At 32.4% G+C, this 17,058-nt stretch overlaps 1 protein-coding gene across 1 annotated transcript; it reads left to right on the top strand.

The window, feature by feature from the left end:
- The first annotated feature begins 12,404 nt into the window (after positions 1 to 12,404).
- LOC120256490 (GDSL esterase/lipase At5g63170-like) lies at positions 12,405 to 16,897 on the top strand. Its single transcript, XM_039264150.1, has 5 exons — positions 12,405 to 12,683; positions 14,240 to 14,373; positions 15,300 to 15,545; positions 15,633 to 15,876; positions 16,621 to 16,897. The coding sequence occupies exons 1-5, from the start codon at positions 12,413 to 12,415 to the stop codon at positions 16,851 to 16,853; spliced, it is 1,128 nt and encodes a 375-aa protein (XP_039120084.1). The 5' UTR covers positions 12,405 to 12,412; the 3' UTR covers positions 16,854 to 16,897.
- Positions 16,898 to 17,058: the final 161 nt, after the last annotated feature.

Here is a 17,058-nt window from a genome sequence, read left to right as displayed (position 1 = left end):
ATATTTTTAAAATTTAATAATAATATATGAATCTAAAATTTTAAATATTAAATTAATTGTTATTTAGATATTTTTAAAAACAAGAAAAATATATAAAATTAAAATTTTAAATATGATATTTAACTAATTGTGTTTTTAATGTATAAAATATATGTTATATTATTTTTTATCATTATTAATTTATTATAATGTATTTTTTAATATTTTTTTATTAACCCGGTTCAACCCCGATTCGACCTGGTTGAACCCATCGACCTTTGACCCCTGAGCTTGGTTGAGTCAATGTCCGGGCCGGGTCTGACTATCTTGGATTTTATAAAAGTATTAGAAAAAAAAAACAAAAGTCTCATTATAAACAAAACCCTCTTCTAGCTCTATCGAGTCTATCCTCTATTCCTGTCTGTGCTAGAGTTTCTAGGGTTTTTCTCTTGCTTAGTCCTCTTCTTCGGTGACAGAGAGGCAGCGATCGAGACGATGAGTGGTGACAAGAAGCTGGAAGGCATCAACCTCGCAGATCTTGGCTACACCCTCCCCGCCAACGCGCTAGTTTTGATTTTTTATTTTTATTTTTTTTTATGTGCATGTTTTTCTCTGCATTATTGGTGATGGTGGTGGTGTTGGTTGAGGTTTTGGTGGTGGTGGTGGTGGTGGTCATCGTCATTGATAAAGTAAAAAAGTCAATTGTCAGTCAACAAGATGCTTGCTTTGACTACAGTCAATGTGGATGAAACAGTCAATCATCAGTCAATTGTAAGAGCGTCTCTTTGTAGTTGTTACTTGTCAGAAGAGAATGGTTTTTTCCTTTTGCTTTTGGGTAAACAGCACAAATGGTCACCCACCTACGCGGGTGTTTCTATTTTAGTCACTCACCTAAAACAGTTACGATTCGGTCACTTACATTTGTTATTGTGTTTTTTAAGTCACCGAGCCTTACAGCATTAACGGGGAGCCAACATGGCTTTGCCACGTCGCACACGCTCAGCTAAACAAGTTCACACGTGGACTCCCACCTTCTTCTCCCTTTTTCTTTGGTGTGTGAGATAAGTAACACCTTCATCTTCCCCGAGAAGAGCTATCTAACCCTTTCTTCTCTCTTCTCCATCACAAACCCTAATCTGCGCCCCATTATACAGCGACTGGAGTGGAGGCATTGCGAATGGAAAGGGAAGACTGGTACATATACCTAACACTTCGAACTCTTTGTTTAGGAAGGCCTTCGACCGTCTTCTATTTTTTAAAGAAAAAAAATCTGTTGTTTTAGGAAGGCCTTCGAACCCTAATCTATTGATTGTAGCTATTTTGCACTAGATGGTTTATGTTTACTAAAAAAGGATATTAATTTGAATAATGATTTTTTTAGGAAGGCCTTCGACTGTGTTTTGTTTTTTTTAAAGAAAGGAATCTATTGTTTTTTTAATGTTTTTCAATTAAAGAACAATGATTTGTCTCAATTATCTCACTTGGTTTTCATTGCATTAGCATGTCCAATCCAATATCAGCAGAGTTGAATATGGAAGAGCTTTTATGAACACACTTTCACTTCAAACTTAGAGATTAGAAAGAACAATGTATGAGTACTCATTGATAAGAAAGGAATATATTTGATTATGAAATACTTTGTCAATTGCTTGATTAAATAGATAATATGAATGGATAGTTTGACCATCAACATTAGTTACTAGACCACAAAATTGTGTATGTCGATGGGTGGGCCTAGGTATAGTTATTGAATTTTATGCTTAATTTTTCAATTTGAATGGTTGAGGAATGACAATATTCCAAGAGAAAAAATTACCAAGGGGAAAAATTGACAATGCAATAGCAGCATTCTACAACCATTTGAATTTTAATATTTGTTGTTTTTTTGGCGGGTGCATGGTGTTGCTCTTTTGTTTAATAATCAAGTGGTTGTTCAGCAAATGGATCTTGTTGGTTCTAATTCTGATAGCAGTAACTCTGACTCTGATTTCATCGAGAGTGACTATGATTTGGAAGATGATGATGATGATCAAGTCTTTGAGGTTAATGTCGACTTAGGTATTGAAGGAGATATGGGTGGACAGATAGGTTCAAGAGTAGGATGTGGATTAGGATCTTCTATAAGGACAGAGGGTGAACAAGATAATGAAGACTCAGACTATAATTCCTCAGGTTCTTTGCACAATTTGCATAGTTCTGGTGTCGAAGATAATTCATCAACTAGAAGATTTCGAGAGTTCAACTAGGAAACAGACATGGAAAACCCTGTTTTAGCAATAGGGTTGGTGTTTGATGACAGGGAAACTTTGAAGGAGGCAGTCAGGCAATATGGGAGAAAGAATAGATACAATTTGAAGTTTGAAAGAAATGACAAGAAAAGGGTTAAGGCTGTTTGTAAAAGAAAGTGCCCATGGGTGTTATGGGGGAGCTAAATTGCATCTAAAAGATGCTCTAGACTCTACCTGTCAGATAAGGACATATACTAGTGAGCACACATGCTTGAAGGAGATAAAGAACATGTGCATTACGTCAAAGTGATTGGCACACCATTATTTGCACAAGTTTAGCACTGATGAAAGTTACTCTATTAGTTCTTTGCAGCATGATGTGAGGGCAGATTTCAATGTCCTGGTCTCATTAACTAAGTATCATAGAGCTAAATTAAAGGCACTAGAAATTGTCTTGGGGAATGCAAAAGAGCAGTATGGAATGATTTATGATTATTTAGAGGAGTTAAGGCAGACTAATGGAGGGAGTGCCACAAAGTGTTATTTAGATTCCAGATTGTTCTTAAGGATGTATATTTTCTTGCAAGCAAGCAAGGATGGCTTTAAAGCTGGATGTAGACAAATTATTAGTCTTGATGGATGCTTCTTAAAAGGTTATTATGGAGGTCATTTATTGGTTGCTGTGGGTATTGATGCAAACGATTACATGTACCCTATAGCCTTCGCTGTAGTTGAAAGTGAGAATTTCAACTCATGGTGCTGGTTCATTGAGTTGCTAAAACAAGATTTGGAGATAGCTAACTCTTACCATTGGTTATTTATGTCAGATAAGCAGAATGTACATTTTTTTTTCATGTTTGAATTATTAAATTCGTATGAACTGGTATATATGTTTGTATGGTTTCTGAAGACATCAATTGTTGGCCTTTAATTTATCCAGGGACTTGTGGATGCCTTACTAGAATTGGTGCCACATGCCGAGCATAGAACCGGTGTGAGGCATTTGTACACCAATTTTAAGACTCAAACTAGTAGCAAAGGAAAGGCACTGAAAGATTGCATATGGAAGGCTGCCAGAGCTATTTATTACAAGGAGTATGAGGATGCAATGATTAAAATGAAGAACTTATCTGAGCCTTCACACAAATGGTTGCAACCTAAAGACCCCAAGCAATGGTCTAAGTCACATTTTTCCACAATGAACAAATGTGATATGCTACTAAATAATCTCTGTGAGTGCTTCAACAATTATATCCTTGAGGCAAGAGGGAAACCTATTCTGACCATGATGGAAACAATAAGGGCAAAGTTGATGCAAAGAATTGGAACAAAGAAATCAGCTACTGCAAAATACACAGGTACTTTGTGCCCTAAAATTCAAGCAAAACTTGATATATAAGATAATTCAATATTCTAGTAGATGTTGGGCCAAGAATGCTGGAGGTCCCAAATACCAAGTGAATTGTGGTCCAGGAAACCAACATGTGGTTGATATGGCGCTCCAATCATGTACATGCAGAAAAGTGAGATCATACAGGCATCCCATATATGTGTCCATGCAGTTGTAGTAATATTTGTTATAGAAGAAAGGCCTGAAAACTATATGGATCCATGCTACCATAAAGATACACAGTTGAAGATATACTCACATTTCATTCAACCAATTAGAGGTGCAAAACAATGGACTCATGTGGAAAATATGGAGCCGATTTTACCTCCCACTCTAAGAAGGCCCCCAGGGAGACCAAAAAAGAGCAGGAGAAAGGAAGCATATAAAACATCTCGCACACAATCCAAAGTTGGGAAGAAAGGAATGCAGTTGAATTGTCGAAAAGGTGGAAAATCAGTCCATAATGTGAGAGCATATCAAGGAGAGATTGGTTGCAATAGAGCACTAAATTCAACTAGTGCAACAAAATCAAGACCAACCAAATTGCTTGTAAGTAATATGTCTTCTATATTTTACTTCATTAATTATCAATTTCAGTAGACATCTAGTATGTTAACTAACAAAACTTAATTTATTCTTTCTTATTTATTAGAGTAGGAGAAGCAGTGGGATCACCCAAAGGGAAACTTCAACAGATCATGAGGTAGAATTAGTTTATATCTTATTTAAATTCTGTATATAACCATTGTAATGATATAATGTCTAGTTAATATAAATTGTAACATTCTATTTTCTATAGTGTAACATTCTATTTTCTATAGCAGGCTAACATAAATTGTGTAACTAAACAGGCAGAGACCATAACCAAGGTGATTGAAATGAATATTGAATTGGCAATTGATTTACAATAGTGTTATGTTTTAACACAATCCCAAGTATTTTATTTTGTAGAGATATACTGCACCAAATAAAAATGATGGATGGCAGATGTGAGTTGCACAAACCTTTTTTATAAGCTTTATTGGGAAGGTATAATACCCGAATTGGTCCCTCTACTTTTCTTTCTCTTCCTTTTTGGTCCCTCTACTCAGAAATGCTCCCAAATAGTCCCTCTACTCTTGAAAATGGTTCTACTTAGTAACTTCTACTCTAAAATAAGTCAATTATTGACTGTATTTTTCAAGAGTAGAGGGACTAGATGGGAAGAGATTAAGGGTAGAGGGACTAAATTGGGTCATTTTCAAGAGTAGAGGGATTAGTGGGGCGCATTTCTGAGTAGAGGGACCAAAAAGGAAGAGAGAGAAAAGTAAAGGGGCGAATTCGGGTATTATACCTATTGGGAATTGATTTTCTAACTTATGTTGTTTGGGACTATGTTAAAGGGTTCCTCACAAGTTGTTTACAGAGAAGAAAGTTCTGTGACTGGGCCTAATGCAAATCCACCCAGGAAATAGCATAGACAACAAGGAAGACAAGTCCCCTCAAAATATTTGGCTAAAGGGAAAAGGAAGACACCCCCATTACCCAGCAATGCGGAAGCACCAAGTAGGACAAGGCAATGCAATGGTAGACACAGGGAGAATTGCTACTCGGGAAATTATGCAAAATGTGCACATATTAACTAATTCTGTCTTTTGGAAAGTAGTATGTCAAAGAACATATGTTTATTTTGCTTTTATTTCTTGTTTTAGAAATAATGACAATGCCCCTTGCGTGTGACCCGCAAGTGCATGGGTTTGTCGAAGTAATAATCCCAGGTGAGTGGGGTATCGTATCCACAGGGAGTAGGGAATAAGAATACTTAAATTTCTACTTAACCAAGTGAAAATGAACAATGATTGTGTTGATAAGATGTAGTGTAAACAAGAATAAAAGAAACAAAAAAAGATAAGTACAAGTAAATGAGAGATAAGGCAATAGATATAAATGGGGTACTCGGATATTGTTCCGCCTAGGATAATCGCTTCAAATGCAGAACCAACTATTATACTTCCTAATTAATGTATTAATGAGTCGTGGAAATCCTTCAATACACGGTCCTAAATCTAAGTTCAACCGTAACTAACTCTATACGATGTCTCGGTGAAGAAATCGAATAATCTCAACACCTCGCACTTGTATAGAATTGTACGGAGTTCTAGGGATTCCAAGTGATAAACCCTCTTCCTAGATGTAGACCTAACCCTTTGGTCCAAGTGTGAGGTCCCTAGTCACAATTAAGCCCTACGTGCTAAAATCACTTCAACGCTTCACTCCGTTGCCTTTACAACTAAGCCCTAGTGGAAGGTCATCCCTTAGCCCGTTCACTCTACTATGACTACAAAGAACTCAAGGAAATGGAGGTAGGATAAATCATGTTGAAGGGGAAAGGGGACGCTCCGCTACCTCTCGACTCACCCTCTCAACCATCTCCAATCTAGCTTTGTCTAACTCTCGTGGTGTGTCACTCACTCACAAGGGTTACCAAGGTGAACTCTCAATCCTATTGTCACTCTATGGGAGCATTCAATCAATCAAACATTCAAGATTGAAACTCAATTAAAACATCAATTAAGGAAAGCATAATAAAAGGTTTAATGAAACAAATACATCCTAGGGTTCACAAATCCAAGTACCCACTAGGGGTTTAGCTCTCCATGGAGCTAGTTACAATCAACAATGAAATTAAATGTAAAAACAAATAATCCATAGAAAACCCCCCTTGATAGTCATGTCGATGGTCTTGTGAAGTGGCCTCGTCTCCTCCAAAGGTCCCCTTATCCGGCCTAGGGTACACCTCGCTGGATCGGTGCCGACGAAAGCTCCCCCAATAACCTTCTTCTAAGTGCAGTGCGATGTTGAAGCCGTAGAACCTCTCCAAAACCCTTGCCAATACCTCTCAAATCCCTAGCCGCCACCCTCTTGAAAGTTGGGGAAAAGATGGAGAAAAGAATGCTGAAATCGGCCTGAAAATCGGCTTTTAAAAGGGCTAGAATCGGGCATCCACACGCCCCTGTCGGCGCCCCTGTGGATTTTTCGCACGGGCGTGGGTAATTTCCACACGCCCATGTGGATTCTCTGAAATTCAATTTCTCGCCGGCTATGAACAGTACCTGCTACAGTAAACTACTACAATGTTTTACTACAGTACCGGCCCGAAACACTCCCGCATCTAAGTTTTTCATCGAGGTAATGTAAACGGGCACACATTTACGTCGTAGATCATTTTGCTTCTTCAATAAACGGCCTCATTGGTGAAACTCTTGCTATCAATGCACAAATCGGGATACTTGAATGTGACTGCCTTTGTGCCCCTCCAAATCATTGTGCTAGCTTGAATATAAGGAGGTTGGCACACATTTTCGCATCTTGAACCCGACTTATGTCTTCGCGTTTGATCCTTCTCAAGATTTCCTCCAAATGTGTGCGTTCACAATCTACATTGGCTTTTTTCTTTAACATTCGGCTTCACAACCCTATATGCATGAAAGTAACACAAATGCACAAGTATTAGCGCTAAAACCTGATAAAAGTAATGCTCAACATAAGGAAAGAATACTTCGCATTCTTACCACACAAGCACTTATCAAACATGTAACCAGTGGCATCATTGTCTATTTTGTCTTTAAGTATTACAGTATATACTGTAAAAGTTTTGTATTTTGTGAACAAATGACATGTGGCTACTGGGAATGATCATTTATGAACAAAGTGTTCTAAATCTGAATGGTATTTTGTATTCTACATACATATTGAATTTTTCTATAAGCTTTTAGTTTCTGTAGGGATTTAACACAGGATAAAGAAATTTAACTTGTACATGTGGATTATTGCCTTATTTTAGTATCCAAGATAAGCACAAGTATTATAGCAGCTTATAGAGATTTATAGCTTCATTTATAAGCCAGAAACAATAGAGAAAATTGAGGCCAATTTCACATTTGTATTCCATAGAGATTAACTTTGTTGCAAGGAACCTACAAAACAGAGGAAAGGAATAGAAGAGAAGAAGAAGAGAAGAGAATGAGAGGAGAAAAAAAGATTCGGGAGAAGAAAGAAGGATAATTTGGCCAAAGATGCCCTCCCTTTCATTCATGATTCCACTTATATGCAAATCATTACAAAATGGTAACAGAATTGAAACAAACTAATGACATGCCATTTCAACAAACACGTTCTCTGGTAGAACATTATGCGAAAAACAATCCCAACCTTCTCAATTAACCTCTCTCCTAATTACATCATTCATCATTAACTATGTAATTAATCATTCCATTAATTACTGAATTCATCCCATCACACAGTCTTCATACATGTTTGACCTCTTTCCATGATTCGAGCGCACACTCCTTCTCATATCTGTGACAGTCCTACTGGTGGATTCTGGGTTGTTCACCTCCTCGCATCAAACTTTGTGGATGAACTCACCCAAAGCTCCTCCTTTCTCGACCGAACAAGGAAGAGGACAGTCGTTGTGCGTGTGATGGGACAAATTAGGGTTCGTGATGAAAAAGGGGAAGAAGGGCAGGAGTCCACATGGCATCCACGTGTGAACTTGTTTAGCTGAGCGTGTGTGACGTGGCAAGCCACGTTGGCTCCTCGTTACCGTCGTAAGGCGCGGTGACTAAAAAAACACAATAACAAATGTAAATGACCAAATCGTAACTTTTTTTTAGGTGAGTGACTAAAACAGAAACAACCGCATAGGTGGGTGACCATTTGTATTGTTTACCTTTTTATTATTATTATTATTAGTGAACTGAAATAGAAAGGAAGTCTTAAGTGGAGTTATTATTATTATTTTTAATATTTATAGATTTATTTTAATAATTTAACAATAGAGGGTATGTGTGGAAATTTCATTGGAATGGCGTCTCAATATGATAAACACGTGGCACTGGCCTGATCTCTTGCGATGAGCTGCGCGATTGTAAAACTTAGCCTTCACACAATTACCTTATTGTCCTTATATGAATGCCACATTACACACCATGTTCAGCATCACCTTTCTAATAAACACTAATACATACTAAATAAGTGTATAAGATATTATAAAAATGTGTTTAATTATACACTTATCAGAGGATGAGGGTGGGATGGTTACCGACGATGATAGAGAGAAAAGAGTATGGAGATGATTGGGATAGATGAGAAAAGGGCAAACTAGGAATATGAAAAAGTGGGGATTTATTAGTCATTGTGAAACTTCTAGGCCTTTCTTGGTTAATTTGAAACTATAAAGGATTGCTAAGTAATTTTCCCTGTAAAAGCACAAGTAAAAAGTAAATTTCTTTTAATATAATTTTTATATTATTTAAATCATCTATGTATATATATATATATATAAACATAAACACATATTATTCAAAAGGGTCAAGTTTATCATCATACCTTTTGCTTCTTGAGGGCCTGTCTCTAGTTTACCGATTTCTCGGCTCACCACCACCGACCGCCACATAAATCGACCACACAATTAGGATGTGAATTCGGGAAAAATATGAGATTAAGATGAAAATTTTAAATAAAGTTTTGTCATTCTTTAACATTTATCCAAATAAACAAAATTCATTATTATTTTAAAATGATTTTTATATTATTATTAGAGTAAAATATAAAAAAAAATTCATTTTATTTTATTTTGTATTAAATGTCTATTTTTGTTTTAATGTTTAAATTTAATATTTATTTTTTATCTTAGATTCATGTATGGCTAAACTCTTAAGCTCAGACAAAATATAAATTCATATACAAACATTTCCTCTTATACCTCCGTAAAAGTAGAAGAGATTTTTTATTTATTTTTTATTTTTATTTTTTTTGAAAAAAGAGTAGAAGATGGATGCTTGTATCTATGGTTTATCAATATTTATTTATTTTCCCCAAAATTTCTCATTTTACACTACAAATACATAAATGATATGGCGCATTTGAAATTTACAAATAAAAGTAAATTAATTTCAAATGATATAACTTTTATATTATTTAAAATTATATATATATATATATAACCTCATAATATTCAAAACAATTCTGCGTGGAGCCATACAAAACATTCAATTTTGTGACATGAATTCAAGGAAAATGTGGGATTAATTAAGTGTTACAATCTAGTCACATGAATTTATAAGATGAAAATTTCACATAAATTTTTATTATTTCTTAATATTTATCCAAATAAATAAATTTCAATATGATTTTGAAATGGTTTTTATACAATAATAATTACAGTAAAATTCAAAACTTTTTTATTTTGTATTACTAGGTATATTTCTTTATATTTAAGAAGATGTTTGGAATGGAGGATAGAACACTGTAAAAGTGAGATTAATTATAAATAATATATAACTATATTTGGATATATTATTATTAATTTGGGAATGGGTACTGTAGGTAATATTATTATATATAGTGAAGGCATTTCATTACTCCTAAAATTGGGGCCATAGAGGAGAATAAATACTATTGATAGTGAATTGATATTTTTGTCCATAGTTAAAATTTAATTAAATTATAATAATTAATTTAAATAACTAATTATAATAATTAAATTAAATTTAAAAAAAAATAAATTGAGCCATTTAAATATTATAATAATTAAAATAAATAATAACTAAAAGAATTATTTAATATACATATTACATTATAATAATTAAACTAAAATGACATGTTTGCCCCTATGTAATTAAATAACATAGTTAATAAAAATATCTCATTATGGTAATTAAAGTGAGATGACACTTTTACCCGGTTGATATTTAATTAAATAGATTATTGATAGTGAAATAACAATTTTGCCCCTAGTCGTGATTTAGTTAAATAATAATCATTAATTTAAATAACTAATTATAATAATTAAAGTAAATTATATTGAACATAAATTGAGTTGTTTAAATATTATAATAATTAACAAGTTTAATATACATATTACATTACAATAATTAAAGTGAAATGATATTTTTGACTTTACATAGATTTAATTAAATAAAATAATTAATAAAAATTTTTAAGTATGGTAATTAAAGTGAATTATTTTATTGGTTAATAGTAAAAAAAATTATTTATTCTAAATATTTAATTATAATAATTACAAATACTAGATATTTATTTATATGTAATTATTTTATATATCAACATATCATTACCTATATGAATATTAAAGTAATTTACATATAGTTCTCTATCCCACTTTTCTCATTCTCAATATTTATTCTTTCCAATCAAACACTTTTTCATTTTCATTATCATTACTTTTCCATTACCATTATCACTACCTTTCCTATTATATACCATTATCATAACTATTCCATGATCTAAACGGACCCTAGGTTTAATATTTATTTTAGTACCAAGATATACATAAGGAGAAGGGTATTTATCAATATCTCACAATGCCCTAGAATATAAATTTTATACAAATTTTTTTTTCTTATTTACCATCTCTACTGTATTAGACTCCGTATTTTACTCTTTTCAGTGATTAATCGTTAACGTTCAAATCTCTGGTTTATCAACATTAAAAAAAAAATTATCATTTTAGTCTACAAAGATGTAACAAAATGGCACATTTTAAATGTGTGCATAAAAAATAAATTTCACCCACTACAGTATTAAATTATTTACATTATATACATATAAACAACCGCACAATATTCTTAAATAAAAAAAAAAACAATTTTATTGCTGTCATGTCCTTTATATCTTATGCCACACAAACGAATGACTGTAACATGTACATGAGAAAAACGTGGGATTAAATGTTACAAGTTACCCATATACGAGATGAAATTTTTTTAAAAAAATATTAGTTTTAAATATTTTACAAATAAAAATTTCATTATTATCTTCGAAGTTATGGTTACAGTTGGAACTCTCAACCACCTATAAAGACAAATAATGACATTTGTCCTTTACAATTAAAAGGGCCGATTTACAAAAAAAGACTACAAGTCCTTAGACCTCATAGATTTTTCAAAAAATTTAAAGTACGTATGTACATATAAGTAGAGGTGTAAAACAGGCAATGCCAGCTTGGGCTCGACATGAGAAGGGCCGTGCCTAGCCCAGGCATGGTGCTATAGTACCATACTTAAGTTAGCAATGTGCCGCATGCATATGCGGGATTTTCTTTTTTAAATTATTTTATGTTGTATATTTTCAATTTTTTAACTAATGAGGCCTACACTTTTATGTTTCTAAATTTCCTTTTTTTTCTAACAATTTTTTAAGAATGTTTTGTGTTATTTATATATTTTCAAGGGGTTTAAAAAAGTACATTTAAGTAAAACATAGTGGCCCGGGCCCGGGCCTAAACCCGTTGCATAGTATCCGAGGTTATACTAGGCCCATGCCATGATATACTGAGCGGTCCCATTTGACATTAATATCTAAGTTAAACATATCTTTTTAATAATATGGACCATATAAATTTTTAAAAAGTAAATCTTCTAGTAGAGTATACATTTTATAGAGTGAAATTGAAAAAAAAATTGTATTTGTTAGTATTAACAATAATATAAATATATATAATTTCGAAACTCATAAAGATATTTATAAAAAAAATTACTTTATTATTTTTATATTGTATAATAAAAAATTTATTTATTTATATATTTATAGTGTAAATTTATATAATATATATAGCCCCACCGTACAAAATATTTGCATCCACTTAGAATCCAATAGGGCTACTTTTATTTTCTAACTTTTTCACATAATAATAATAATAATAATAATAATAATAATAATAATAATAGAAATTAAACAGGATGCATGGTAGGTACCACACACCACTTCTATATAAGACTATGCACCGTGAAGCTCTTGGAAAGCACGAACAATGGCAGCACCACTTCAGTACTCCCTTCTCCTCCTCCCATTCCTCTGCCTCTTCCTTGCTCTGGCCTTCTCTTCCGGCGAGGCCGACCCCAAAGTTCCGGCGATCTTCATCTTTGGTGACTCCTCTGCCGACGTGGGCAACAGTAAGTATTTGTCCGGGGGCCAAGATTATTACAATAATTTCTTACCCTATGGAATTGACTACCCTTCAAAGAACGCTCGTCACCCCACTGGAAGGTACAGTAATGGCTACAATGGCGCTGACGCCTTGGGTGAGCTCCTTTCTTTGCTTTTTCATTTTGTTTACCGAATCAAATGTTATTTCTTATGTTACATTATTTTAATAAATTTTGCACCCTCTACTGAAAAGTTGGGAGAGATTCAAAGCTTTATTTTTATTTACTGTAATATCTAACTTTTATTTATTTAATTTTTTTAATCATTAGGCGGTTAAGAAAGGAAGTTGCGTGTACAAGCTTTTTATTTTTTGCTTTTTCATTTTGTTTTCTCAATCAAATATTATTTCTTGTGTCACATTATTTAATGAGTTTTGGACACTCAACTTTTGAGTTGGGACAGATTCGTTGCACTAACAATAATTTTATCTTTGTTTACTATAGTCTCGAACTTTTATCTTTTTTATTTTTTTGGCCAAGATAAAAGACATGGGCATGCACAAGCCTCGTCATGTACAAGCTCTTCTCTCTTTGCTTTTTCATTTGTTTTCCGAATCAAATGTTGTTTCTTATTTTACATTTATTTTAATAAGTTTTGGACCCTTAACTTTTGAGTTGATAGGAATTCAAATCTTTATCTTTTGTTTACTATAGTTTCGAATCTTTAATTTTATTTTTTATTTTTTGCGAAGATGAGGACTAGAGTGCTAAGAAAAACAAGTGGGAGCATGGCCTGCTCATAAATGGGTGCTAGGACTATTTGTATACAACCACTACTCACACTCTTAAAAATATACACTTACCAGTGATTTGAACTCTCACTACTTATAAAAAGTTCTAATGAGATCCAAATACCAATAGACCACTTGATTGTTGGTTCAAACTTTTATCTTTGACTTAGTAGAAGAATGAGGTATCATTTTCCGCTTGTGAAGGTGTTCTCGGTTGATTTTTATATCATTATTATTTGACTTGTTATAAAATATAATAAAATCTTAAGTTTAAAAACCATGCAAAATAATTCCCATTTTAATAATAACAACAATATAATTTGAAAATAAAATGGAGTTTAAAAAAATAAATAATTTTCAAAGATATAGTTTTTCAAAAAATTGGATTAAAGCATTAAAATGATAATTTCTGAATTTTTAAAAAAGATTTTTTTTTTTTTATAAAATGCCAGATTTTTAAAAATTTAAAATGCCCAATTAACTGTTTGTTGATTAAGCATTGATTTGAATTTCCCAAAACAATATTGGTGCATAAAATAGTACAAGGCCATTTTAATAAATCTAAAATAAAAAGAGGCTATAGTTGGAAAAAGATTTTTTTATTTTGAAGTGTCAGATCGTGCTCGTGGACATGATTCTATGGCAATTATCATAGAATCGAGACATAACACATCAATGCCTATAAAATTAATATAAGCTTCACATCTAAACCTAATATCCAAAATATATATAAGGGTAAGTTGGTTTTTATTTTTTTATTTTTCTTAACATTTAAACCTTAATACATAGTGATAAAGTTATTATCTCTCGATTTTATGGTAGTTACTATAAAACTGAGTATATTGGATTATTATTATTATTATTTATTTTAGTATGCAACTAGACTCTCTCTGTTTTTGTTATATTATTGTATTGAATTAGCACAAATTATGGGATTCAAAGAAAGTCCACCACCTTTCCGCTCTCTCTTGATTGACAACAACACTTGCGAAATTGATATAACGCAAGCAATGAAGGGGTTAAATTTTGCCTCGGGAGGATCTAGACTTTTAACGGTAATTTTTTTCCCTTAGGTTTTTAGTTTCTTTTATCACTTTGTTTTTCTTTAGAGATGGTAGTGCTTTGGTCCCTCAATATATATATATATATATATATATATATATATATATATATATATATATATATATATATATATATATATATATATAATTTCTAAACTTACTCTCAAACCTAAAGCCGCCCCAAATTATATAACTCATTCGGTTTAATATTTAAATTAAAATAAATGATTCATATGTCTTTGCTGAATTAATGCTAATATATTTCAAATAATCAGACACAAACTGAATGAATTTCACTGATTTACAAAATTTTATGACTGAATACTGATTAATTAAAAAATTACATAATCTAATATAGTTATATAATATAATTACATAATTTGAATTACCAAACAGAATCAACATCAATTTCTAAAATTCTTAAAGTCGTGATTGTAAAATAAAATCACTCACAAGTCACCTTATGGTATTTCAAAAACTATAAATATTATTGACTAATTTGTAAAAAATATTAAAATAAATATTTAAAAAAAATAATTTTTTTCTGAGTTAATTAGTCTGAACAAAATTATAAAAAATACCCGAAACATTCAACACTTCAAACCCTCAATACTGCAAGAAGAGAAAATAACTTTTATTTTCCCTCTAAACTAAGGTTGAATATGAGAAAATTAATTTTCATAAAAATTCAATCATTGAAATAAGTATAAAAATGAGTAGAGTGCAAGTGCTTAAATTAATATGACATACATAAAAACTTCCAAATAATAATTGTAATTACTTAAGTATTATATATATTTATATATACATGTAGAGGTTGAAGTTTTGAGTACTTAGGATTTTAATAGTTTTCAAATAATTGATCTTAATAATAGATCTTAATAGTTTTCTTATAAATTTTTCTACTTTGAAAATTCTAGGAAAGCAGTGATGGCGTCATTTCCATGACAGAGCAGGTGAAGTGCTTTCGTAAATTTCGGTCACAGCTCACTACACCTTACCCGCTGCTCTCTGAATCTCTCTTCCTCATAAGTATCGGAGATAATGATATAGGTGCCTTTCTCAGCGAAACCTACCACAAAAGGAACGACACCGATTTTAATATTTTTATTGAAACCGCAAGCTTCATTTCTAATCTTACTGCCACCTACAGAAATCATATAATGGTAATTTCAACTCATTAATATAGTCACTATTGAAAATTTCGTATTTCCATTTAATTAATTGACATTTCTTGGCATTTTCTTTTACAGGATCTCTATGAACTTGGTGGGAGGAAGTTCGGTATTGTTAATTTTGTACCTGTAGGATACATTCCTAGAGCGAATGTTGTTTCCCGTAATGATACAAACGTCCTAAATATCCTGCCATGGTTATGCAACATTGCGTTAAAGGTTCTTATGAATAATCTGAGCTCAACATTGCCAGGGATGAAATATTCTATTGGAAATTCCTATGCTGTTTTCATGAAGATAATTGATAACCCTGGAGCCTACGGTATGTAAATGAATTAACTTACTTTTCCTTATGATTGTCGATCTAAATAAGCTCAATCTAGGGACTCAAAATAAAATATAATGCATTTTTATTTGTTCTACTCTTCTTACCTTTTTTAGTTTGTAAACAAATTAATGAAAATGATATCAACAAGTATGGAATAAATGAAGACAGTTCAAAAGGATTAAGAACTCTACTAAGAACCAAGGATGCTTTTGAAAGTCTTGGTTCAGATGTAAATTATGTGGTGCTTTTTTATGACATGTAAAACCAAAGTTTAAGCTACATTATTATCAAAAAGAAGACACATTTTTCTTCATTATTATTCGTTTGCTTTTTCCTTAATTTGACGGCCATATATATAGGCTTTTATTTGTGATGATAATATACTCTTATTTGTGATTCTTCTTGCTCTTTTGTTGTAATTTTGGCTTTACTATCCTCATGATGACACTTTGGCTCCTTACCTAGCTGCGATTTCGCAAAAGGTTTAGTTTATCAAAATGTTGAATTCTTCTTGCTTGTTTTAAATTTAAAGGAAGTAACTCTTGTGAACCTGAAAACAACTGCAAATGATTTCTGTATCTCCACATTCTACATCTTAGAAACACATGCAGTTGAAACAGTTGTAAAATTATCACAAAAAGTGTCTTTGCTATCAGGGTCACTTCTTATCTTATAAACTGAGTTCATTTCAAACATAATTTTCATATTCTGTTATAATTTTTCTCACTTTTGTTTCAGGTTTTAAAAATGTGACAGATCCATGTTGTGGATCTGCTCTATATGGTTGCAATCAAACTGCTACAGTTTGTTCGGATCGAAGCCAGTACTTATTTTGGGATAATGTACACCCTACAATGGCAACAGCTGAAGTTTTTGGGAATTTAGTTTATGATGGCTCAACCGAATTTGCCTCTCCTATCAACTTCAAAAAATTAGTTGAAGATTATAACGAGTTAACTTCAGTGTATTAGAAATGGTTCCTGTAAGGTGAGCTCATTCTGTGCGCTTCTGGTGCTTGTGATTGTTATTATCACAGTCTTATTTGCACTGTCTCCAAAGTTTATGTATCCGTGTTTATGTCTTTTTGTGTGGTTTTTCTCGCTCTATGAGTCTCCACAACTGGTGGATACCTGTTATTGTGTGGTCTTCTGTCTATGATCTCACAACTAGTGGATA

This window comes from Dioscorea cayenensis, unplaced genomic scaffold, assembly GCF_009730915.1.
Source record: "Dioscorea cayenensis subsp. rotundata cultivar TDr96_F1 unplaced genomic scaffold, TDr96_F1_v2_PseudoChromosome.rev07_lg8_w22 25.fasta BLBR01001466.1, whole genome shotgun sequence".
Classification (NCBI taxonomy): Eukaryota; Viridiplantae; Streptophyta; class Magnoliopsida; order Dioscoreales; family Dioscoreaceae; genus Dioscorea; species Dioscorea cayenensis.
The sequence above is the reverse complement of the archived record's forward strand: the minus strand, read 5'-3'. Positions and strand labels throughout refer to the sequence as shown.